Here is a 23,575-nt window from a genome sequence, read left to right as displayed (position 1 = left end):
AGCAGTGCAAGTAATTGCTTATCACTGCCTCTTCATCACACTCAGCACTAAGTATTGTGAATGTTTTTCTTTTTTTTTACTCATGCATATTTCAAGTAGAGTAAGCTGGTTAAAACACAGAACTGATTTTACTTGTTTTGTTAGGTCTAAGGTAGCTGTCTGGTAGCTTTGCACAGTCGTGTATTGGTAGTGAGTGGTATTTCAAAGTCAAGAAAAGCTTTAAGGAAAGGCTTGAATCCAGCTGCTTTCCTTGCTAAGTACCAGGCATGCAACACTATCTACCCCTTGAGTAAACTTGTCAGAGCTAATTAACTGATGGGGGAGTGGAGAGGAGTGTCAAAGCTTCTATAGGTAGCTTTGACATACTCAGGGTTAATACTTTCTTCTTTAAAACCCATGAAAGCTGCCAAGACTTCAGTTATTGTTGGTGTAGGTTTTCTTTTTCACTACAGCTTTCCTTCCCTTGCACTTTGTAAAACTAACTAAACAGCTCTTAGAAACTAAATGAACAATATTTACAAGTGGAAAAATGTGGCTGATCAATTTCACACTACAGTTTTTCTAAGTCAGTAATTCTTTATGCCTCTGCTAGATTTTTCTTCTCATCCATCCTAATGTTTGGGTTTCTTTTTTCCAAATGAACAACTTTTCTCTCCATTCCATATTGTATGTTTGCTTTAGTTTCTTTACCTTCACTGGACAATGATAGCGGACTTGGTTTTCAATATGTTCTATTTTTTGCACACAGTGTGGTTTAGTGTGTATCAAGTTGTGATTACTTGTTTGTGGCTGCCACTCATGTGCTGAATTTCTGTTAAGAGGTAGTAATAACACGGGCTGTCCCACAGAACTGTGTCAGGGAGTTTGTATCCTATTTATTTCCTGTTTCTGTTCTGTGCTGCTCTTGTTTGCAACTGTGATAACGCACAGTGGCTCACAGTAATTCAGTGAGATTGTTGCCATAAAGGAATCAGGAGGGCTGTGCTCTACAGCTATCAGTTTGTGGCAGGGTCTCAAGGGAAGTCAGTGAATACTGCAAGCCATTTTCAGCCTGATCTTTGTGGCTCAATCTACCAGACAAGTAACTCTGCAGCTAGCTCATCAACATAATTCCTTCCCTCCACGTCAGCAGGTTCCCAAGACCCTGAACAATGGGGCTTTTCATTAAAGGTCCCTTCTGTGTATGTGTGTGACAACTTTCTCAAAAGTTTGTTCTTCCCTTGCATTGCAATTTTGCAGGGGCAGATGCTGATCACCCCTCTTCCTTGTTGTAGTCATCAGTCTACTGGATTTGTGTGTACAGGTGTAGCATTGCTCCCCTAACCATAATTAAGGTCCTTTTTTGAATTCCTCTACTTAAAGTGTGTTTTTTTTTTTTTCCCCAGATGTGGATTTTAAGAATTAGTCATGTTAGTGAGAATTAAGATGCAAGCCCCTCTGTCTTATTTTTAAGGTAGATTTTACTTACTAGATTTCTTTTATTCTCTAGTAACCTGCTATGGTTTTCCTTCTGCTGAAGAAGGCTTAATGACGCTTTTGTGGATGAATTTCCCATGTGGATTATTTTTTTTCCTTTAAGATCCACCTTCCTTTCCTCTAATTTGACCTTATATTCATGATTTCAAAGTAGTCATGGTTTCTTGCTTCACTATAGAGCTGTAAAAGCTCCTTCACCTTAACAGCCTGTGACTTCTTATGGAGGAATGGAAAGGGGAAAGCAGAAAGGGTAGACTAGCAAAGAAGTCTATAAAACTGTGGAATATTTAAAATTTTTCTATTATGTTGGTATTAAACACAGATCTGGGCTAAAAGCCAGCCCTCTGTGGGGTAGGAGGAATTTTCTTGTTCTCTAAAACATAATGATGTAGTTATGCCTTAGTTATTCTTTTGTTTTTCTCTGTTGCCTTTTTTTTTTTAATGGTTATCGTTCTACCTCCCCTTACTCTGAGTTTTCAGAGGCGCAGTAAGATGTTTTTCTCTGCATTGGTCTGAGGACTGCAGACATAAAAGCTCACCTAAAGGAAACTGATGGGTCCCTGCCTGGTGTTGCAAGACAGCATAAAGCTTGGAAAGCAGACTTTGACTGTGTTAAAGTTGACTTTGTATCACCTGGTGATCTTAATCCTGTGGTTTGTAACATAGTCACCAGGCATCACACCAGTGCTGCAGTTCAGTTCTGGGGTGCTTTAGTTCCCCTTTTAGCCAGTTATTTGTGTTTTCTGCTTTGTGTCATGGGCAAGGTGTTCAGAATCTGGTAACAGAAGTCAATCAGCAGCAGGATCTACTGAGAATTTTCTCTTTGGGAAGCCTCCAGATCAGACTGGCAGTGCTGCTAGCTCACAGTCACATTGCTGTGGGTGTGGATGCCAACCTGGGCACCCCCAATGGCACTGCCATGGGAAAGTGGAGCCTGGCAGGGAACCTCGATGAGACACAGCAGTGTTTGTGCCTGTGGTGGAGTGTTTGCCTTACTCTACATGGACAAAGGAGGTTTTAGCCTGAAGATTTGCAGTTCAGAGGTGGTTTAGGAGCTGCATTCCTGCCTCTCCACTGAGACATGCTGCTCATGCTGCTGGTGGGCAGCAGAGCTCCTGCACACGCAGACTGGTGGCTTTGCCCAGGCCACCTTGCTGGAGCTCACCCTGACACTTCACACAGAGGTAAAGGAGAGGCACCACACAGGCAGACAGCAGCTAAGAAAACAAACTGGTTGCTGCCTTCAGCTCTATTGCTTGGCTAATGTGAGTGTTTTCTCTCTTCTGCTCCATTGCAGGCCACTGGCCTTTACACTAATGTGTCTGACTTTGCTTTGTGGCACAGTGCTCAACCCAGCAGCAGTTCAGAGGTAGAAGCCAAAATCTCTTGGATGTTTCTGCCCTCTCAAAGCCTGTTTTTACTGTGGGAGTGCTGCTTGTTTGTTCTCTTCTGCTACCAGAGCAAAACTGGTTAGCTTGAACTATTCTTTTTTGTTTTTAATCTTTTTGATTCTCCTTTTTAATTGTTGCAGACAGGAAGAGGAGGAGAGAGTATTAGAATTGTGTGGGGCAAAAATCTGTCAACTCTTCCATCTTGACCCAAACCATTTAATTGTGTCAAAATATATGAGTGAGCAAGTATTTCAAATGCCTAGGATATCCAAGAATTCCAAGGATGTCTCTGTGATGGGCTCTTTGTGGCTTCTTTGAAATCTGTTTCTTACTGTTTTAAAACATTAAATTAATAGGCTTCATCCACATTTCAGTTTTACTTTTGCTTATCACCTGGAAGACTGCTAAATTTGTGTCTTGAAAAACAAGAAGTGCATTCTTGACTGCTAAATCTACTCTGACATATAGTGTCTCCAGAGAGTGTTCTCAGCCTTGGGTGCCCTGCTGCACTCTGTGGTAATTGATTTGTTTAAAGATATTTAAATTTCATTTTGCTGACCACTTTTTACCACTGTGGCTCACATGCCTGAGGCTCCTTGGTGGCTTGATAGAGCAGGTTAGAGTCAGTGAGAGGGTACAGAGAGTTTTGCTTTTTGTCAGGGGAAATATTTAGCTTTTTTTCTGTAATTTTTTTATTCCTAGAATAAAATCTATCACCCTTACACACTGCTAGAGATAAGATTCAAATTTTATAGTTATTGGTTGCAATGAATACAAACAGCTGGGAACAATATGGAAATACAAAGCATATGTAAAGTGCACTAGGGTCTTCTTAAAAAGTGAAAAAAATTGTTCTTAATATGAAGAAGAAAGAGACACTTTACTGTGGCAGAAAATGGCTTTTATTTCTATTTGTACAGTTTGTAAATGCTTTTATATCTGGCTACAATGTTAGGATACAAGCAGTATCCTCAGTGTGTGTTTCTGAGAGCTGCCTACCTGAGTATTCATCCTTCTGCTGGAGAGATTTTGCTCACTGTCCTGGTGTGACCATGTGAGCACCAGAATTGGGCTGACCCCTTGAGAGGTACCCAGGCTGGATTTACCCTGGCTGTCCCCTTCACTGTGGCACAAGTCCTGCTGCTGCAGGAGATGTCATGCCCATGTTTAATGGGTGTGGTAAAATCATCCAGGTGTCTTCCACTCTATACCATAGTTCTGCTTACTGTGTAAGCAAGCAGTGCTAATAGCATTGGCTAACCACCTCTTTTGTGTTGTGCACTACTGCTTGCGTGTTTCTCTTTCCAAGGAGAGGTTATTCCCCCTTTTTTGAGCTCTACTAAATTTGTTTCTGTAGATAAGCAGCAGAAGAATTATCTGTAAAGCTCATTGCTAGGCACACCTGCAATAGATAGTCTGAGGGGCTTCCTTGAACAACTCCATCCTAGTTTTTCAGATTCCATTTCACTATGAAGGGAAAGCCCAGGCAGAATCACCTGTCTATACATTTCCACCCAGGCTGTCAGTGTCAATGTCTTGGTGGCCAGGGAGGCAGCAGGCTGTGAGACTGCCTCAGCACATTTTTTTGCACCCCTGTTTTGGAAGGGGCTAAAAAAGCAGCCATTGTGCAACTTACTGAGTTGCTGCAGTCATACAGACATTTTGCCTTTTTTCAGATATGTGCTACGGTATGGCAGTGCTTGAAGCAGTGAAGCAAAGAGTTAATGCCAAGTTCAAGCCAGAATCTGATGGCAGGGAGGGGGGTTGGCGTGGGATCTCTTTTGTATCTGGAATCTTAATGCCCCTTTTCAAAGATCATTTCTTTCTAAAGCATTCCCTGACTGTTGCCTTTGTTATCCAGGGCTGAAGCCTATGTGATTTCATTGATATTTCATAATGACCTGACTGACAGTGCTAGGAATTGGGCTTCTGCAGCCTTGGTACAGTAGAAACTGCACAATAGTTTCTTTTCATTAATGAAAAAAGAAATCTCTTGTGCTTATGACTGTCCTGTCTGGTTTTGGAATACCTCCAACTTATCTGCATGCCCTAGCTTGGCTGGCAGATACATTTGTGCCTTGTGCTATTCTTAGAACTTCCTTGATAAGATTTTCTTCTTGATACTGTAAGTGAAATAAAAGAAGTATCATTAGTTCCCAGCCTGTTCAATTTTCTTTAAAGTTGTTGGCTGCATCTCTTGTGTGTGAGGTCTCTCTTTTCCAGTTTTATATTTTCTAATGGGAATTTACTGTCGCAGGGCAAGATTCCAGCTATGCCACTTTCAGGGCTTGAATTCTAGAAAATCAATGGAACCTGACACCACTCACTCTCAGCCTTTGCCACCAAATTTGTCAGTATTTTCTGGTTTTAGAATTCATACTCAAAGAAAAATGTTAGTCCAGCTGAGGCTGGACATTTCAGGAATTTTGAAGAGAGGGTTACTGGCAAACAGCATCACAGCAGTACCTGATGTCTGATTTATTTGTCATTACCTAGTTTGGCCCAGAGCTCAGTGGAACAGGCTGCTCTGCTGTTGTGCTGGAGGGATTTGCCAAGTCTGTGGGGTGAGGAGGGGGGACAGGGATTTTGGAAGTTTTGCCGTTTTTGAAATCCCGTCATCATCCGAGCTCCTGTTTCTAGAGATCTAGTGGCCAGTGAGGTTTTTTGGTGAATAGTTCTGTATTTCCCCTACTATTTCATTTTAACTGCTGAAAGGATATGTCCTGGTTTCTGTGGAACAAGAAGCAGTGGTTTGCTGTGTAGCAAATCCAGTGTCTGGCTCTAGTTGACCTACCTTTACAACTTATGTGTCTTGGCTATAAGTGGATAGCCCAGTTCCTCTTGTTTCTTGGGAAAGGGTTTTCTGATGTTATTTTGGGGGGGGGGGGATGGTGAAATTATGAAGCTTTATGTTTAAAATTAATACTCTACTGTCACTTCTGGACCCTACTGTTTTGAGAAGCTCATACCTATTATTATAAATATGAACCAAGCTCCTGCCTTAATACATAAATCCCATTGAGTGCCCACTTTTATGCTTACTGGAGTAAATAATAATAGTGGCAAGGTAAAATGTCATCAAGACTTATTCAGCAGTGTCAATAACCATGACAAATGAATAAGAATCAAGTCAGTAGTAGTTTTACAAGACCTGTCAGCAACTGTCAGATTGAAATGGTTTTTCTGTTATTTAGGTCTTCTGAGACAATTTATATAAATAAGGCAAGGTGTGAATATTATTCATGTACCTGAGTTATTGTATGGAAACGGAATATAGCATGAAAATATGCTCCGTGTTCACTTCTTTTTGGGTTGGGGGACATAAAGAAGCAATATTGAAGGTGACAGCTGTATTTTGAGGTGTGTAGTGCTGCCTCTGGATGTTTTCTGGCCTCTGATTACATAGTTACAAAACAAACCCACATTTTGTTTTTCAGAATGCTCTGGATTCCTCAAGCAGGAACAAACAATTTCCTCCTTCCCTTTTCTCAACTGCTACCACTGACAATAAGATCTTTGCAATGAATAGGAGCTTTGGTAGTGCTTGCTTTTGGAATGAGACACCAAGTTATAAGTGATTGGTAGCAAGGATAGCCTTGCAAATATGTTTTGTAGAGCAAAGTCATTCAGCAGTTTTTTAGCTTAACTATCACTTTTCAGAGTGTTATCATTTTTCCTTCTAAAAAAATCAAAGAGTCAGTGTAAGCAAGCTTGTATAATGGGGCTATTCAGCCAGAAAATGCCATGCAAGTGTGGGTGTATGGAGTACTGGAGTCTCCTCCAGGCTGTGTCTAGATTTTGCTTTCTGCTGTAGGACTGAGAAGGATGGCTACAGGCAGCTGACCACCTGTGACATGTAGGGGGCTGAGGCTGCAGACCTGGGGCCTGAGAGCTGCTCTGGTATTGTCTTCACATGTAGTCCTCCCCTTCTGCCCCAGCTCCCCTTTGCACATCCAGCAAGTACAGTTATTCCCTGTTCACACACATATTTCAGGTGCTTATCCAAACAGCACTGACCTGAAGCTCTGAAATAAAATAGTGCAGAATGTCAAAAAAGAGATTTGTTTGCTGACAGCTCAAAGGGAGAGGGGGGAGTTTTGATGAGAAATGTCAGCTATGGCATGGCTTAGTTACACAATGAAGCAGAGGGTGAACTGTATAGAGAGTTTTTATTAGTCAGATCTTAGCTCCTGGCCAGTGCCAAATGTTGTTGCACCTTGATAGATGAGGATTTTGCCTCTACAAAATCAGAATGTATTACTGTATAAGCAGTTTGGCCAAACAGCCTGGTCAAATATTAGGGATGTTCTCCTACAAATACAGCAGGTATTTGTCCCTGACAGGATCTTGTTGCCTAAGCCAGTCCTTAGACTGAAAGAGTTCACTGCCCCTCTGCTTTGTGGTGTTTTGTTTTTTGCTTTGTTTAGTTTTGACCTATTTGCACACATTACCTAATGAAGGTGGCAAGCTCATTTCTTGTATCACTCTTGCATTTTCAGGACTCTGAAAATCCCATTTCTGACCAAAGATAGTCTATTACACATTTTAATTGCATGCTAGAGGAAGTATTACTGTAAAAATCATTGCTCAAGACTGGAGGCTGAAAATGATCATGCTGTATAATCCTTAAAGGCAGAAAGAAAGGCTAGGAAGAAAACAAAGCTTCTTAAAGCTCTGATAATTTTGGACTGATTTCTTTGGCTTTAGATTTTAATTTCTACACAGGCAGGCAAACAAGGCAAATAACTTTTAGTCCACGAGTCCGTTCTCATGATCCTGTTTACTTTGATATACCTGATCAGATATTCCTCCAAAAACTGTTGCAGATTACTTCCTGTAAGGAAGATGTTACAATAGGAACGTTGGACCTTAAGAGATGCCTCATAAATACAGACAACTTTAGGTTTCTCAAAAGCAAATTCTGCAGAGTTTGAGCCATGAAAAACTTGATGTGAACTCAACAGTAAAATGTAAAGTCCATTTCTTTGGTTTGCACAAACCAATAATGGATCAAGCTCTCATCCATGCTGTCTGGGAAAACAGTGCTTGTTTCGAAGGCAAGTAAATGTATTTGAAAGGCAACATAATTTCTTTCTTCCTTGCAGTTACTATAACTTCTCTGCAGCCTTCCTTTGTGTTTTTGACTTGTCAGAGTATATTTGCAGACACCTAATTAAAGTAGACTGTTTAAAATAGTAAAGCCACCAGTTTAAGCAACAGCAATACCCATGTTTTACTTCCGTGGCTGATTATTAAAGTGGTTTATTATGCCACTGAAACTTTTCAAGGCTTGTTTTTTTTTCCTCTTTCTACCCTTTGTCTCTCTGTTGGGGCAGCTGCAGGGGAGGCAGCAAGGGAGAGGAGGAAGCCTTCTAATGTATTTTGTCCCAGTCACCATTGTTACTCTATGTATGTAGTAAAGCATTGGAGATGGTGCTTAGGGGAGGTGGTAGAATGGCTTGATTTTGTTACTATGTACAGGTATAATCTGTGTTTTACTAATGTGACTGCACAGTCTGTCTCCTGCTGCTTTCTACTGATTCTAACATTTGGGTCCTACTTGTCTCTTGGAAGCCTGCAAGCATCAGCACATGTACTTTCCCAGCAATATAAGGATGCGAAGGTTCAAACATGACACTTAAATGCTATTTAAACAAGTTCCTTGCTCATTCACAAAGCATGGACCTTTTAAATAACGTGTCACTGAAGTCTTGTGTTGCTTCAGTCACAGCAGTAGATGCAGTGATTGTTTAACTTTCTCTCTCCCTGCTGTCTCTGCAGTGCACGTACATCGAGATCGAGCAGGTGCCCAAAACTCATGCTGTGGTGCTGAGCAGGCCCTCCTGGCTTTGGGGGGCAGAAATGGGAGCTAACGAGCACGGAGTGTGTGTGGCTAATGAAGCTGTCGTGACCAGAGAACCAGCTTCTGAGTCTGAAGCCTTGCTAGGCATGGATCTTGTCAGGTGGGTGTCCTGCTGAGCTGTGACCAGCCTGTCATCGTCAGCCTCAGATGATGCTGGTAGCAGGTAACAGCTTTGTGGTGTTGGCATAAGGAGATTTTAAAACAATATAAGCAGGATAGGTAGGGCTCCAGATACAGCTGAGTGAAAACTTAAAACACTTGCAATCTGAATTTAGCTACCAAGAATGTACCAATTTGTTGTGGGTTCACTCAATCTACCTTGTCTACCTACCCTACAGTCCAGCAGTGGCTATTCTAACAGGGTAAGAGATATGATTACATTGTTAGTAAGGAACTGCTAACTAAATGTAAAATCAGATTTCTGGTGTGCCCTTCATTCTCCCCAACTTTACAACAGCCTACTCTGTCCTAAAAAGCTTATTCTGGGCTTATAGCCTACAGTAGGCATAAACAAACTACTATGGCTTACTTCAGCCCATGCATTCCAATGCAAGCCACTGCCCTTATTCAAAGGCTGGCACACAAACTCTGTGAGTCTGTTCATTGGCAGCTGCCTGCCCAAAAGGCTTGTGCTGCACTGTGAGTCTCAGCCTGCATGCTGATCTTGTGGTGAAGGAAGTTTAAAGAGGCTTGGGTGGGGCATGAAAGCTGAAAATGAAAGAAGAGAGAACGTGCAAACTTATTACAAAGAGAAATGAAGCAAATGGACTCAATTCAAAGACCAAAGGGAACAACGGCTGCATATTTAAGTAAATCAGTCTTAGACAAAATAGTCCTACTAGACTTAGCCCTAGGATACTTAAGGAGCTGACTGAAGCAGTTACAGGTGAATTCTCATTTTTCTTGAGGACTGATGAAAAATGGGAGATGTTTCGATTGACTGGAAGAAGTTAAATCTTGTGGCTATGCTTAATATTGTTAAAAAGAGTTGTTGTAAACCAGCTTAACCTCAGGTCCTGAAAGGGAAAAACCTCAAATATCAAGGAGTTGATAAATGCACAGTAATAACTGGTAGTCAAGAAAAATCCCATCAAACCATTCTACTCCTTAAGATATTTTGTAGATAAAAGGATAGGAAATAGATACTTGACTTTTAAGAGGATGTTAAAACCTTAGAAGTTATTCTCATGAGCAAGCTGGGAAGTATGAGTTAGAAGAAATTGTTAGGTGCACAGCTGCCTGAAACTGTAATTGTTCTCTAATATGGCTCTGCAGAAATAGTGTCTGCTTCCAACCACCATAAATCAAGAGGAATATGGGCCAATTGAAGAGAATGCAGTGGAAATTGGAAATGTGATCAGAGAGCTATAAAATCTGACCAATGACAAAATCATGAGGGAATTTAGGTTAACCTTCTCTTTGGTATTTTCTCTAAGCCCCGTATGTACTGAAGGAATCTGTGGAGAAGTTGTACCTGAGAGAACTAGTACATTTATTTGCATCAAAGGAGGCTGAGTAGATGTGAGAGGTTAAGAAAGTATAGAGAAACCTTTTGTGAAGAAAAGGACTTAGGTGACTTTCTAAGCTCCACTTTTATTTTTTCCATCCTACCACAGTCGTTTTGAAACTTTAACAAACCATTGGTTTAAATGTCAATTTCTACTTACTTTATACTCAGTTATTACATTCTCAAAGGACTGTTTAACATTCCAATATATGTTATCCAACAGCTCTAGATTTACCCACACTAGCAAATCAGGACATACCAAAGTAAGGAGGCACTGCCACAAACTACAGGTAATGATCACCTGTAGGTGCTACTCTCCCCTCTCTTCCTTCTCACCTGCAAAAGAAATTGTAGCTCAGATGCAGGGAGAGGATGCTTCAGGCAAGGAGAAACAGAGATGTGTTGTTACCATCTGCTGCTTGTTCCAGCCTAAGTGATTCTTTCTCTGACTTGGCCAGTTGAATTAAGTGTGTCTGTTTCATGTCACCCCATAGAATAGAGCACAAAATAGATCTCTGTAGGCTGCAGTGGAGCAGCTGCCACCAGCTCTGCCTCTTCAAAGAGTATCACAGTATGTCAGAACACTTGAATGATTCTTGACAAACTGATAAAGTTTGTGTGATGGACTTTAGGGTTGGAAGTTGGTCCTATTCCATGCAGTTAATCTAAATGGAGAACATGGACTTAGTCACGACATAGAGAAAATATGCTGCAGTACAAATTCCTAAAGAACCCTTTTTTTTCCCCCTAGGGATTTATTCAGAAGCTGATTTTTGAAAGCTATACCAGTATTGCTGCATTAGTTAGCTTATCAGGATTTACTTCAGGTATTCTTCCTAGCTGCCTGCAGTTTTGAGTTGGTTTTTTTTTTTTTTGTGATGCACAGTTGCAACTATAAAGCACCTGTTCACTTAGGGAAGCATATCCTTCTGAACAGTTCATGTACTGTTTTGCTGATAAGTTAGGTCAGCATTATCATACAAAAGATAAATATGGTGACACCTGTAAATTACACCCTTATTTTTGCATTTTTGTCTTAATTTAATCCCTCTGTGTTTGTATTATTAATTTGTTCTTTCATCACAGGTGCAATATTTTTTTCAGAGCCACACAGAAATGCCAGTCTTGGCAGGGAGTCAAGAATGCTCTTTAAAATGGTATTAATTTGTTTACCAATTTCTTTCCTTAGAGACCTCAAAACTGAATAAAGTAGAATGTCATCAAGTATGTTAGTTAATTTGGAAAGCCTGCATTATGTAACTGATAGGTGAAGTTGAAAAGCTTAAGATAATATTGTTTTGACAATATGACAGCATATTGGAGGTACTTAGGCAGTGGATTGTACTAAATCACTGCAATTTTATTAATAAGCAATTCAAGCTCTCATCTGGCATTGAAATTGCTTCTAACTGTTCTTCCAGCTCACCTTGATGGGTACTCTGAAGTGTGTTAGTGGGAGGATTATGCTGTGGTTGCCCAGGACACTGATGCTGAGATAATTGACAAGACTTAATTTTGTGGAAATGAGTTGTGTGGTTGTTGTGTAGGATGGGTTTTTTTCCTTTTGTTTTATTTTTTTTTTTCCTGTCCCTTGTGACTGACAGATAGGAGCAGCCAAGCAAATGCAGAGCCTAGACCTTTACTTAATGGAAATAAATGTAACATGGGAGCCATTTATAAAAAAGTAATACCTAAAGGGTGCTTCTTCAGCATGAATCCCTGCTGCGGTTTTGACAGCGAAAGCTGGACTGTAACCATCTCAAATGGAAAATTTCAGGGAGACATTAAAGTTTTAGTGGGATGTTATGTCTCTTGGCAGGTTTTGATCTAATTATAATCTAATGGTTTTGGTCATTAACTGGGGAGAAGGGAGCAGATTACCACTGAATCTAGTGACTGTATGGTCACCAAGGTCGTTTTCAGTTCCATCCATTTACCTGTGGCAGGGATTGCTCTTGGGAGCAAATAAGACATGCTTTTGGCTGGCTTTTAAATTGTGTCTCTGGTATGTGCAAAAGCTGGCATAGCTGTATTGGTCTGAAAAAACAATTGCACCAGTGATGAAAAGAATGAAGGAAAAACTTAAATGCAGAAGGACTAAAAATGGAGTCACCAGTACTAAACAAGTTTCAGCTAACAAGAAAAGATGAAAGACCCTATAAATGCAAAGTCTTACAAAGATGATGGAGGAACTGTCACTTTAAGTTAAGCCTTAAAATTCTAGTTGGCTCTTGGCTCTTCTTTGTCAGTTAGTGATAAATAGATGCTGCTGAAAGAGATGCAAACACTGCTTTCAATAATTCAGCCTAAAACAAGGCTAATGGTAGCCAGGTATTTAACAATGCAGAGCCACTGCAGAGAAGTACTGAGATCAACAAATCTGTATTCAAATTATCAGAACCTGATTTGTTTACTGTAGTTTTTAGGAAAGAAACAGAATAGTGTTTTCTTGTCATGTGATTTCAAGAGATATGGAAAGAGCTAGCATAGATAGTACTTATGTCTAAAAAAGTGATTTTCTTGGAATTATCCATCAGTCAAAATTATTTTGTCCATAGAGCATTTAGAGAAAGACAAACACAGAGGAAAATATTAAGGTGACAAAACAATAGAGAGAAATTTTGAACTGATCCAGGTAACTTCCAAAGGATGGAGGCTGGATACGCTCTTGTTTGAAACACTGCATTTCTTCATTACCAGTAATTGGATTTTGGAACCAGTGAAATCGTTTGCAGTTCTGATTTCAACTTCTGGTTACTGCTTTTGTTGTTGATTCAATTAGGGCTGTAAATTATATCAAGGGATTATTTAATGCCACTTACTCAAAGCAGGATACAGTCATTCCCTATGGCTTTCTCAAATTTATTACCACACTTCAGTTTGCTTTTCCGTAAAATAGCCTTGCTTTGCTTCAACTTCCTTTTAAAATTCTGTTCTTTCAGACATGTGGTTGCTCTTACTTCTGACAAAAGACATATCTGGTATTCAAATATTTTTTTTTGGGGGGAAGCCTCTGCAGGAGCTCTGAAGTATGACTGTGCACAAATGCTTGTTTTTACAGAAAGTTATCCTATGCATATAAGGATAACACCTGGTTTCCATGGCCAACCAGAGCATTGGGAAAGAGAGGTTGTAGAGAGGCTGTAATATTGAATACTCCTTCTCTTTTTTAATAGCTGGTAATATTAATTTACAATTTACCACCCTTGTACAGAAAAGTAACCTCGGTACAGCTGTTACTTAAAAAAATACTTGCAAATTGTCCTTCAAATGTATTCTGCCTGAGGAGGAGATAAATAGAGCATTGCATGTTTACAGTGCAGCTGTGATCATTGGTTGGTAACTGGACTTTAAAAAAAAACCTAAAAGTCAGCTATTATAGGCTTGAGAGTAAAGAACCAGCTTAGAAAATCGAGACTAGAAACAAATAATTCTATATCTCACCCTTTAGTAACTAATTAAAGCAAGAACTCTTATATTAGACATACCAGGCACTTCAATATTTTAAATTTAGATGAGTGCTGATGTTTAAAAATCATAACTTAGGGAGACCTTACTGTATCATTCCTCTCTGAATCTCTGTTTTACCCTTTGCTTATAGACTTGGCCTAGAAAGGGGTGCAACAGCTAAAGAAGCATTGGATGTAATAGTTGCTCTGTTGGAAGAACATGGACAAGGTGGAAATTATTATGAAGATGGGAGTTCATGCCATACTTTCCAAAGTGCATTTTTGATTGTGGACAGAAATGAAGCCTGGATACTGGAGACTTCTGGAAAATATTGGGCAGCTGAAAAAATCACAGGTTAGTTTAGAACTCACAGCAAATCCTATTAAAAATAGCTGTAAAGAGTTGTCTTGGAAGAATTGGTCTTAAAGTCAGTGAGTTTAAATAAGTGACTAATGAATGCAAGTGTTTGATTAAATCACCAATTTTAGTTTTCTATATTTGTACTACTCTGACTTTTTTATGTGTTGATTTGCATTTGCTGATGTGACTTAGCATTTTCTGTGAAGATGGGGATTGTTGCCTTTATGCATAAACTATGTAATAATCATAATTTTTATATTTGACAGGTGTATTTTCCAAGATTTATTTTCTGTTTGGAACAGGTCAGATGATTTTTTTGATGGAGTTAATGCCCAAATTATTACTTACAAATCTAAAATATTGTGAGGAAAGGAAAACCATTGATAGTTTTAGCAAAAGGGTTTTTGTCAGGTGATAAATTGAATGGGTTGCTGGTGGTGGTTCCTTTACTGAAATAGATATACTCCCTTCATATCCCTGTTTTTTAAATGATGCAAAACAATAATTTTCTACTCTTTAAACTTGTGAATGGTTTCTTTTTCTGTATGTGTGAAGCCAGAACTGCCAAACTAACTTCTATTCATTGGCTTAGTGGATGAATTTAGTTAAAACTTTTCCAGTATATATGGGCTGCCTTAATGTGATATGATTGTTTAAGGCCTGTATTTAATTTAGTCTCATCTTGATTTTGAAGGGATTTTTATTTTCATAACAGTAGAGCTTTTAAAAATGTACTCATGTTTGAATGAAGTGAAAATTCAGAGTGTTCAAGAGGACTTTTGTCATCCATGACTTGAGCCTGACAGATCCATTCAATTTTCTCCTCCTTCCCCCCGAAATCATTAAAGGCAGGAGATAGCAGATATGGGAAGGAGCAAAGAAATATCACCAGGCTGTGCAATGTTGTGTGATGGCCTGCTGTCAGTCCCTGCCACCAAACAGGAATCACAGAGGTGGCATTTTCCCAGGTAAAGCTTGTGTTTTAAGGATACCTACAGATTATCTGGCACAAACAGTTACCAAACATAGAGGAGGGAAGAGTGAACATGCTGTCCTGATGAAACCCCAGTTCTGGCAAGCAGCTGACTCCTGAGGTTCCTGGGATTATGCAGTGACAGCCTGCCTTCTTCTCTTGACCTGCCTGCCTGATATTTGAAGAACAGTGGGTTTTGTTTAGCAGTTTTAGCTGCATCAGCAATACATGACCTTCACATCCTCCTTCCCAGCAAATAAACTGTTGCCTTCATCTGCTGCTTGCAGCTTTTTGGAATGATTCTGCAGCTCTCTTCTGGTTTCTATCAGCACATTGCTCTTCAGGAGGTCCCTGAGAGCTGCAGATAAGTAGTTCCTCCTCCTGCAGCCCTGCAGGAAAGGCTGCTGGCTATGTAAGAACTCTATATTTCATACTTTGTTCAGAGGGATCTTTTTTGCAATCATAAGTGTGCCTCTTAAGCTTTCAGATGTTGTTAAGATGGGGAAAATGTGTCATTCCTCAGTGTGAAGGCACATATTTTCCTGACTATCCTCAGAGTTCCAATATTACTGCTGCAGGACTGTAAAGCTTATAGTGAGTGTTTATCCAGCAACTCTCTGCAAATAATTTAAGAATAAATACTTCAAAATCCTTTCTACTAATGTTCCTAAGTCTCAGTGGAAAAATTTATTTGATTTTTTTTTTTGTGGTAGATCAAACCCACAAATATTATTTTGCATGAGTTTATAAATGTAATACTTAAAGAGCTCTTAAAGAGTGGCTTGCCTAGCTGGACATGAATACAAATATCTTCACTCAAGTCAAGAAAATTCCCTGAAAAGTATGCTGTTTGAAAGGATGAATCAGAATAAGCCATCAGTGACCCTAGTGTAAGTCAGAATTGGATGACACGGACTTTTTTGCAGAATGATGCACAGAATTTCCTGAAGTTGTTATCCATTATTTAAAATGCATGCATGGGGCATTGCAAAAGCAAGCTAACTTTTTTGGAAGGCAGTATTAAAAAACTTCCACAACTACTGGTTTTGTTTCTGTCTAAGAAATTATTTGTGCCAAATTCCAGAATCTCTGTTTATTTTAGCTTATAGTTTTACTTTATCAGCTCTTTCTCTGGCTTCCAATACATTTGCTTTATTCTCTCTGAGGAATATCTGCAGCAACTACTGCCATGCTGTGGATATATGGTTATGAGCACTGCAGTATTTTTGATAAAAGGAACTGAAAAAAACAAACCATTCAGTATTCTTTGGAGGCTACTTACAGATTCTTTTTACTTCATGCCATTTTAAAATTTAAGATAAAAGAATTGTAATTTGAACTTATCTTGCAGCTTGCAGTGAAACTGTTTCTCATCTGGGAAGCTTAAAGCAATTATAATGATTTTAAAAACATTTTCCAAATTCTTAATTTTGAAGGGCAAGGAAGGTTCATTAAATGCAGCTCTGCTGAAATATATTTTGAAATCAAGTCAGATCTCAAGCCTTCTGTGTCTGTGGGGAATATGCCATTAGAAAAAAAGATTAGGTGTCTTTGGCATTTGGATACCACCATTGCTTTGTGGTCAGAAGGTGTGAGGTGTGGATTGTGAAACTGGCATTCTGTCCAAACCCCACTGTTAATCACAGGTGTCAGTGTCTCAGCAGGGCACAGAGGACTGAGCTCTGCAACCTGCAGTGATTGGTGATTCTGTGTAGGTGTCATTATACAGTTACACAGTCATGCCAAATCTACATACTGACCAATGGATTAATTTGTTTCATAATTGATATGACATTTTCTTTCCAGCTTTTCTCAGGAAAGCTGTATTAATGCTCTTTTAATATGTGGCTCTTTCTAGAGGGAGTGAAATGCATTTGCAATCAGCTTTCATTAACGACAAAAATTGATGCTGAGCATCCTGAACTAAGGAATTATGTGAAAAGTCAAGGCTGGTGGAATGGAGACTCAGACTTCAATTTTTCTGAAGTGTTTTCTCTTGCTGATGACCATTTAGCCTGTTGTTCTGGCAGGGAGAGCCTAGAAAAGCAAGGTGGTAAGTGTTGAACTATCTTTCTGTGGGCACACTGGGTTTTTTAGTCACTGCTGCCTCCTTTTCAGGCATTCTGACCAGAACTACATGTGACTCAGAACACCTTTACATGTAAACTGTGTAGGAAGGAAGATCAGAACTCAAGACTAAATGTCATTTGCCATTAATTAGGACGAAGCCCTTAATGTCATCCCCAAGGTTTCAAAACAGGATTAGAATTACAAAGTAACTCCTTTCAGTGCTCTGATGTGCATGATGTGCCACTGCATCTGTGCTTTCCTGTAATTTTGGTGGTCATACCTAACACTAAAATTATACTATTAAAAAAAAATAGCCTCACATATCAAAGACTGCGCTTAGTGCAATCTGCATTTTGGGAAAATGTAGATTTAACCTTTTGGGGAAAGTTTCAAGAGCACAGTTTAAGGAAGAGCAGTTGCAAAATGAAATCCCTTTTTCTTTGTTGACCAGAACAAAGCTACTGGAACAGACATTGTGCCTATTCTCTGCAATCAAAGGAAGGGTTTATTTCCTGACCCAAATTTAATACTGAATTCAGTTCACTGCAGCTGGCCAAAATACCTCTGAAATATATTCAGAGCCTGCAGCAGTGCATGGGACTGCATGCATATCTGCTCTTTCATGCATGAAAAATAGCACAAATTATAATTTTCTAAAAGGCCCTTTACTACAGATGTGAATTTACTGGACTGTTGGCATTTTCACATGTACCAACATGTGTTCTGAAGAGTGTAGGGGTGAGATATTTGTTGCACTGCATAGTTCTTGCTAAGGCTATAGAATTGCAGGGGGTGTGGTTAGTGGCTGAAGCAGATACAGTAACTCTGAAGGACTATAGGTAAAAGATCTTAATAAATCTGGATTATAGCACTAAAAACCCTGAGGGCCCCTACAGACAGATGCCTGTGGCTGAAAATCTTGCAGGCTGCTGAGTCATTCTGTGTCTCCTGGTGTGTTGAGGCACCTGTGCATGTAGGTTTGAGTCTGCAGAGCCTGAGAAGGTGTGGGGAAGAAGCCTGACCTGCAAAAGGAGCATGTGAGAAAACATGGAGGGGCAATGGGGGCAAAGCTGGGATGAACACAGGCAGGGAACATGGTGAGAACAGAGGTTCCTTTAGATAGGGGTTTGGAGAAAAATCTTGGTGCCTATGTCTGCTGTGTAACAATATGTGACTGCAAGATGATGTTTCAAAATTTCAACTGAGAATGGAAACTGAGAAGTGGAAAGTCAGGGTGTTCTCATTCTGTCCCACTTGGGCAGAGGGAAATGGATGTTTTAAGTAAGTAGTCTGTTCATAGTGACTGCTAAAGCAGTATTGCAGCCTTCTTCCTGAAAATGTACCTTTATAATAGCATTTCTCCCTACCTGGCAATTGCTATGCCTAATTAATGCTTCTTACCGTTCTCATTTACTAGCTAGGCATGTTCTTTCTGAATGTTCATTGCTTAAGTATAAACTGTTAACTGGGATTTGTGACATGCCCATGTCAATTGTCGAGGCCATTTTAGGCCAAATCTTGTTCAGGCTGAAATCCTTACCTGGGCTCCAAGCCATTGAACACTGAGGAATTTTTTCCCCCCTCTGTACAGGTGACGTTTCTGCACAAGCCATGATTGATGTCCTGCGTGACAAGGACAGTGGTGTCTGTGTGGACTCTGAATCTTTCCTTACTACAGCTAGCATAGTGTCTGTTCTGCCTCAGGATCCTAGTTTTCCCTGTATTCATTACTTCACTGGCACGCCAGACCCTTCAAGGTAAGCCACAGCACTGGGGTCCCTGGGGTGCAGAGCAGGTGATGGGTTGAAAGGTAACAAACAAACCCTGCCACCCAAACTGGAACATTTCTGACCAGAAATGCAGTCAGTGCTCCGAGATGTGCAATCAGACAGTCCTATGTTACTGAGCTTCCAGGGGAAATGCAGTTTAGGGAGGGACCAGGAATCCCAGTGTAGGTGCTTTTCACTTGGAAAGTTGTTGAGATTATGAAGTTGGGGACTTCCCAAGTCACTTCTCTTGAACAGGTAGGTGCAAAACTCCAACAAATGAAATGTTTTAACTATCAGAGAGGGGTTGTGTACTCTAGGTAGCTTCATATGACATCAAAATGTTAACACAGCAAAACATCTGCAAGTTGCTGGGATCCCAAGCATGTCTTTTATTTGAGGGACAATTTCCAGTTGATTTACATGGTGTCTTCTCTAGCTAAAAGTAGCTGAGGAGATCAGGGAACTCATGGGCTAGATCATCAAAGAACTAATGAATTATCTTGTGTTTTAAACAGAATCCACTTGGGATTCGCAGAAATTAAACTAAACCACTTGCAGTTATTCAGGAGAGCTGCCACTTGCACTGAGGTAAAGAGGTTATGGGGAGAAGAAAAAGGTGCCCTTGAACAGCTGACTGTCATTCCTGTCAGAGGATTGGTAGTAATTGTTAGGTTTTACTGAGGGCTGTGGAAGTCATCCATGCCAAAGGGACTTTCCTCCCACCTTGCATTATGCAACTCAGACTTTCAGGGTTAAGTGTCACTTTTAAACTTGCTTACCCAAACTTTTCTGTGACTTGATGCAAATCCTCTGCGATAAAAAGGAGCAAGGCTTCAAATTATTTTGTTGGGATTTCTGTCCTTTTGAAGGTCAAAAACCTGCCTTAAAAGCCTTATTTAGACCTTTCTTGCTTTATTTGACACTGTAATGCATTAAGAAAGAATTATTTTAAATGCAGCTAGTGAGTCACGTAAATTCTTAGTCAGCAAGGCTTTGTGACAGTGATGGAAAGGGTTGCAGCACTGAACCTGCTGACTGTACACGGGCAGTGGTTATTAACTGTGTGTTGCAGAAGTCTTCACTTTTGGCAGGTTCTTCACTGCAGAATGCAGGCTGCTTTGTTGTTCTGCATCTAAAGAGAAGGAAGGTAGTTGTTCCATGCACTTGCCAAAACCTACTTTCAGCTTCTCAGGAATGAAGATTCTGTATTGATGGGGTTTTTTGTTTGTCTCTCTTAGGAGTTTAAACCAAATTCAGTGTTAAAAGAGTTTGAGAAATGTCACAATATTGGTAGCCATGTCTTCTCCCAGCTCTTGAAGTAGAATTCTAAAGTGCTGCTGTTTATATGCAAAATCCTCTGATACTGAGCAAGATATGTAATCTTCCCTGCTCCATGCAAGTGGTTTTTTCTGATTTTAATAAAACTTAAATCTGGAAGGAGGAGGAGATGACAGTGGCAACAGAGGAGAAAAACTGATGTGAGGCGGAATGTTGAGATTTGTTACAAAAAACTTGAGAAGATCAGTGCTACTCTTCTAAAGAAGTGGCAGAACTGGCATGAGGACACCAGAGAATCTTATCGGTAAAAGGGGTAATAAGTTTTTGCAATAATTGCCAAACCCAGTTCTTTTAAAGCACATAGATTTGTTTTGCTTGACCAGTACCAAATCTCTAACCTTACCCATGCCTAGTGTAGATGAATTACCTATGTTGCTCTGTATGTGTTGTTTTAAAATAACCTGGTAAACATTTCAATAACATATATGAGAGCTCTCTTATTACTGCAAGCAGTAATTCTCATTTTTTTCAGGTCCATATTTAAACCCTTTATTTTTGTTGACGATGTAAAATTAGTACCAAAAGTGCAGTCTCCTTCTTTTGGCAATGATGATCCTGCTAAAAAGATACCTCGGTTCCAGGAGAAACCAGATCGTAGGCATGAATTGTACAAGGCACATGAATGGGCCCGATCTCTCCTGGAGAGCGATCAGGTAAGAGCTATGGGACCTGGAATTAAAGAGCTGAAGTCAATGTAGATTCCCAACTCCATATCTTAATTCACAGTCACTCACTGAAAAACATTCTCTGAATATTCTTAGAATCCTTGAGAGTTTAGCCTGAATAATGATGCCCTCTGAAGGACAAACTATTCTGCATAGTTTTTGTTATCCTGAGAGCATTGCTTTCTTCCATTACTTTTACAAAATGAAAAGTCAAACTGTTAAGCTGATTATCTTGTTCAGTCCTCACTATGCATATAGTCTTTTTAGTGATTAGAACACTGGATGCTAGTGCAACATGGTATCAGAATTATGTGCTAGGAAGAGAGCAAGATGGATAAATCATATGTTGGATTAAGAACTACATAGTTTGGAAAGATTTTTTTTTAAGGAATAATTTGCATGTGACAGTTTGGCAAGTGTTGTGTTTTGGAATTCAATGCATTTCTGTTAATTTTTAACTGAAAATGCCATGTGAGAAGAAAGGACACTGTGCTGTGCAGTACATACCCAAGGGCTGAAAACCTTCCATGGTAAAAACTTAGTGTTTTTATTTGCATAAGTGAACCATAAGATCACTTATGCAAATAATTTTGTAATAAGTCAAGTCAGGAAGGGGATTATTCTGTATCGCTTTTCCAAATGGTTGAGCTACAACTTTTGGTGTCATTGGGCAGTTAGTTCAATAACTTCTCAACATTTGCAATTACAACTACAGCAATAAACTGGATAAGTGGTTTTAAGGAAGTGAAACAGAGGGAGAAAGATCACCAAGGCACACCTGTCAAGCTTTTATGGGTATTCAGGCAATTTGTGGAAGACCCTCACATAGTTGTGTTCAACTTCCACAGAGGATTTGCTTTTCTACAATTTTCCTCTGTGTGTATTTGCATGGGTCAGAGTCTTGCTACAATCATAACAACATTCAGATCTACCCACTATTGATTAAGGAAGCTGTGATAACCTTTGTTAGTACAAACATTATTTAAATGCAGTTTGGGCTGGATTTTTAATTTCTTGGAATGGTGTAATTTAAAATCTGTGACCTCTGGTAACATTGGTTTAATGTGCAGCTGGCTCTTATATCATTATGCAAGATGTTGATTTAGGGAAGACCTGGAAGAGGCATTTTAGCATCTTGTGGACTCTTGCCTGTTAAAGTCCCCACAATGTGACACCAATAGCTGTGGTAGAAAAGAAAATGCAGTTTCTACTCAGGTTTCATGCTATAAAAGCTGCCTATCCAAGAGCCTAAACCTTAGATGAGATGCTCTATTCTTTCTGGACAAAATGCTGAGAAAAAACCTGAAAAACTCAGAACCACCACTCATTCTAAATGAATTTGTTTTCCCCTGAAACTCAGTTTTGAAAGCTGCAAGCAAAACAAGCAACCCTTCTCTATTAAAACAAACAAACAAAAAAAGGTAGAGTTTAAATAACACTTGGATAAAATGAAATTACACCTTTCTCAGGAGTAAATTTTCTAGAAACACAAAGAGCAGTAAGTCAGAACAGCACACAAAACCTCCCTGGGATCTCTGGGATCTGGAGTCTAAATACTGTAACATGACACATCATTTCAGATCTATTCATCATCTTGCAGGTGTTGATTTGAGGGATGCACATGCAAATACCACAACCTGTACAATTCTTAGGGCTTCTAGTCTTCTCTCATAATTCTGTTAGTGGGGTTACAAGCTTGCTTTACCTTTATTATATGTATAAGCCTTATATAATTTTCCCCTCTTCCTCTATCCATCTTTCACCCTCTTCCTTCTTTGCTTTAAACTTAGCAACTCCTGTTTGGTTATTTTTCTTAATGCACAAAATGTCCAGGACTATTAGCCTTTGGCCATCCAAAGAAACTAATAACAGAAATAGTTTGTACTCAAAACATCTTTCTCATTTTTAAAAATATTTGAAAATATCTCTGTAACAGAGAGAAACAGTAAAATGCTTTAATGAGCCTGTTTGCTGGTTAACTGAGTTTGGTTGTCTCATACCTTTAGGATAAAGGCCAGAAACTGATGAGGATTATGTTAGACCTTGAAAAACAAGGTTTAGAAGCAATGGAAGATATCCTTTCTCGTACAGAGATTCTGGATCCAGCTGAAGTAGTGGATCTTTTCTATGACTGTGTTGACACAGAACTAAAGTTCTTCAAATAAAGTAAGCAAACAATTCTTTAGGTACTTCTCTACCAGTGAATGTGAAATGTTGGATCTGATTCTGAACCTCCTCCTCTTTTACACTAAGCCGAGGATGTTAAGAATTGGGTTCAAACCCATCTTTTTACCTGCTCAGCTTGTCTCCAAAGTCCCTTTTCCCTATGCTGCATTGCAGGCGATTTTTTTCAATTTTACTCTTGCTTGGAATGGATTTTCAACAAATTTTATCTCATTTCAGCTACAGTGGCTATTGTTAGCCTTTTCACTGGAAGACTGCAGTGTTCTTCAAGCCTTGAAAGAAAGTCTTCACACTTGTGATTTTGCAGGAAAAAAACATTTCTAGAGGAAAAAAATGTTACTTGCTAGCTGTATCTGGTTAACAAATTGCTTTCCTTTGTCCAATCTTGTGGTGTTCCTGTTTGTGTATGTATATAGTGAAAGGAGAAAGTCACTGACTGGTCCAATTACTGTGTGCATGCTGGCTAATTTAGTACAGAATGTTAAAACATGTATGTTGGGCAACCAATTAAAGTAAAGATTTAACTTCA

The 23,575-nt window shown here is 39.5% G+C and overlaps 1 protein-coding gene and 1 long non-coding RNA gene across 2 annotated transcripts in view; both read left to right on the top strand.

Moving 5' to 3' along the window:
* Nucleotides 1–23,575, top strand: part of SCRN1 (secernin 1) — a 37,351-nt gene extending 13,776 nt beyond the window's left edge. The window contains exons 3-9 of the mRNA XM_064413429.1: nucleotides 8,649–8,830; nucleotides 13,839–14,041; nucleotides 16,879–17,073; nucleotides 18,682–18,847; nucleotides 20,670–20,850; nucleotides 22,869–23,028; nucleotides 23,266–23,575. Coding sequence (XP_064269499.1) covers nucleotides 8,649–8,830; nucleotides 13,839–14,041; nucleotides 16,879–17,073; nucleotides 18,682–18,847; nucleotides 20,670–20,850; nucleotides 22,869–23,027 — 1,086 coding nt within the window. The 3' untranslated portion in view covers nucleotide 23,028; nucleotides 23,266–23,575. The remainder of the gene's footprint in view (nucleotides 1–8,648; nucleotides 8,831–13,838; nucleotides 14,042–16,878; nucleotides 17,074–18,681; nucleotides 18,848–20,669; nucleotides 20,851–22,868; nucleotides 23,029–23,265) is intronic.
* Nucleotides 14,048–16,074, top strand: LOC135296743 (uncharacterized). Its single transcript, XR_010358753.1, has 2 exons — nucleotides 14,048–14,349; nucleotides 14,896–16,074. It is a non-coding gene; the product is annotated as an uncharacterized LOC135296743 (long non-coding RNA).

Source organism: Passer domesticus, chromosome 1, assembly GCF_036417665.1.
Source record: "Passer domesticus isolate bPasDom1 chromosome 1, bPasDom1.hap1, whole genome shotgun sequence".
Lineage (NCBI taxonomy): Eukaryota > Metazoa > Chordata > Aves > Passeriformes > Passeridae > Passer > Passer domesticus.
Note: the sequence above shows the minus strand (reverse complement) of the source record. Positions and strands in the feature narration are given on the sequence as shown.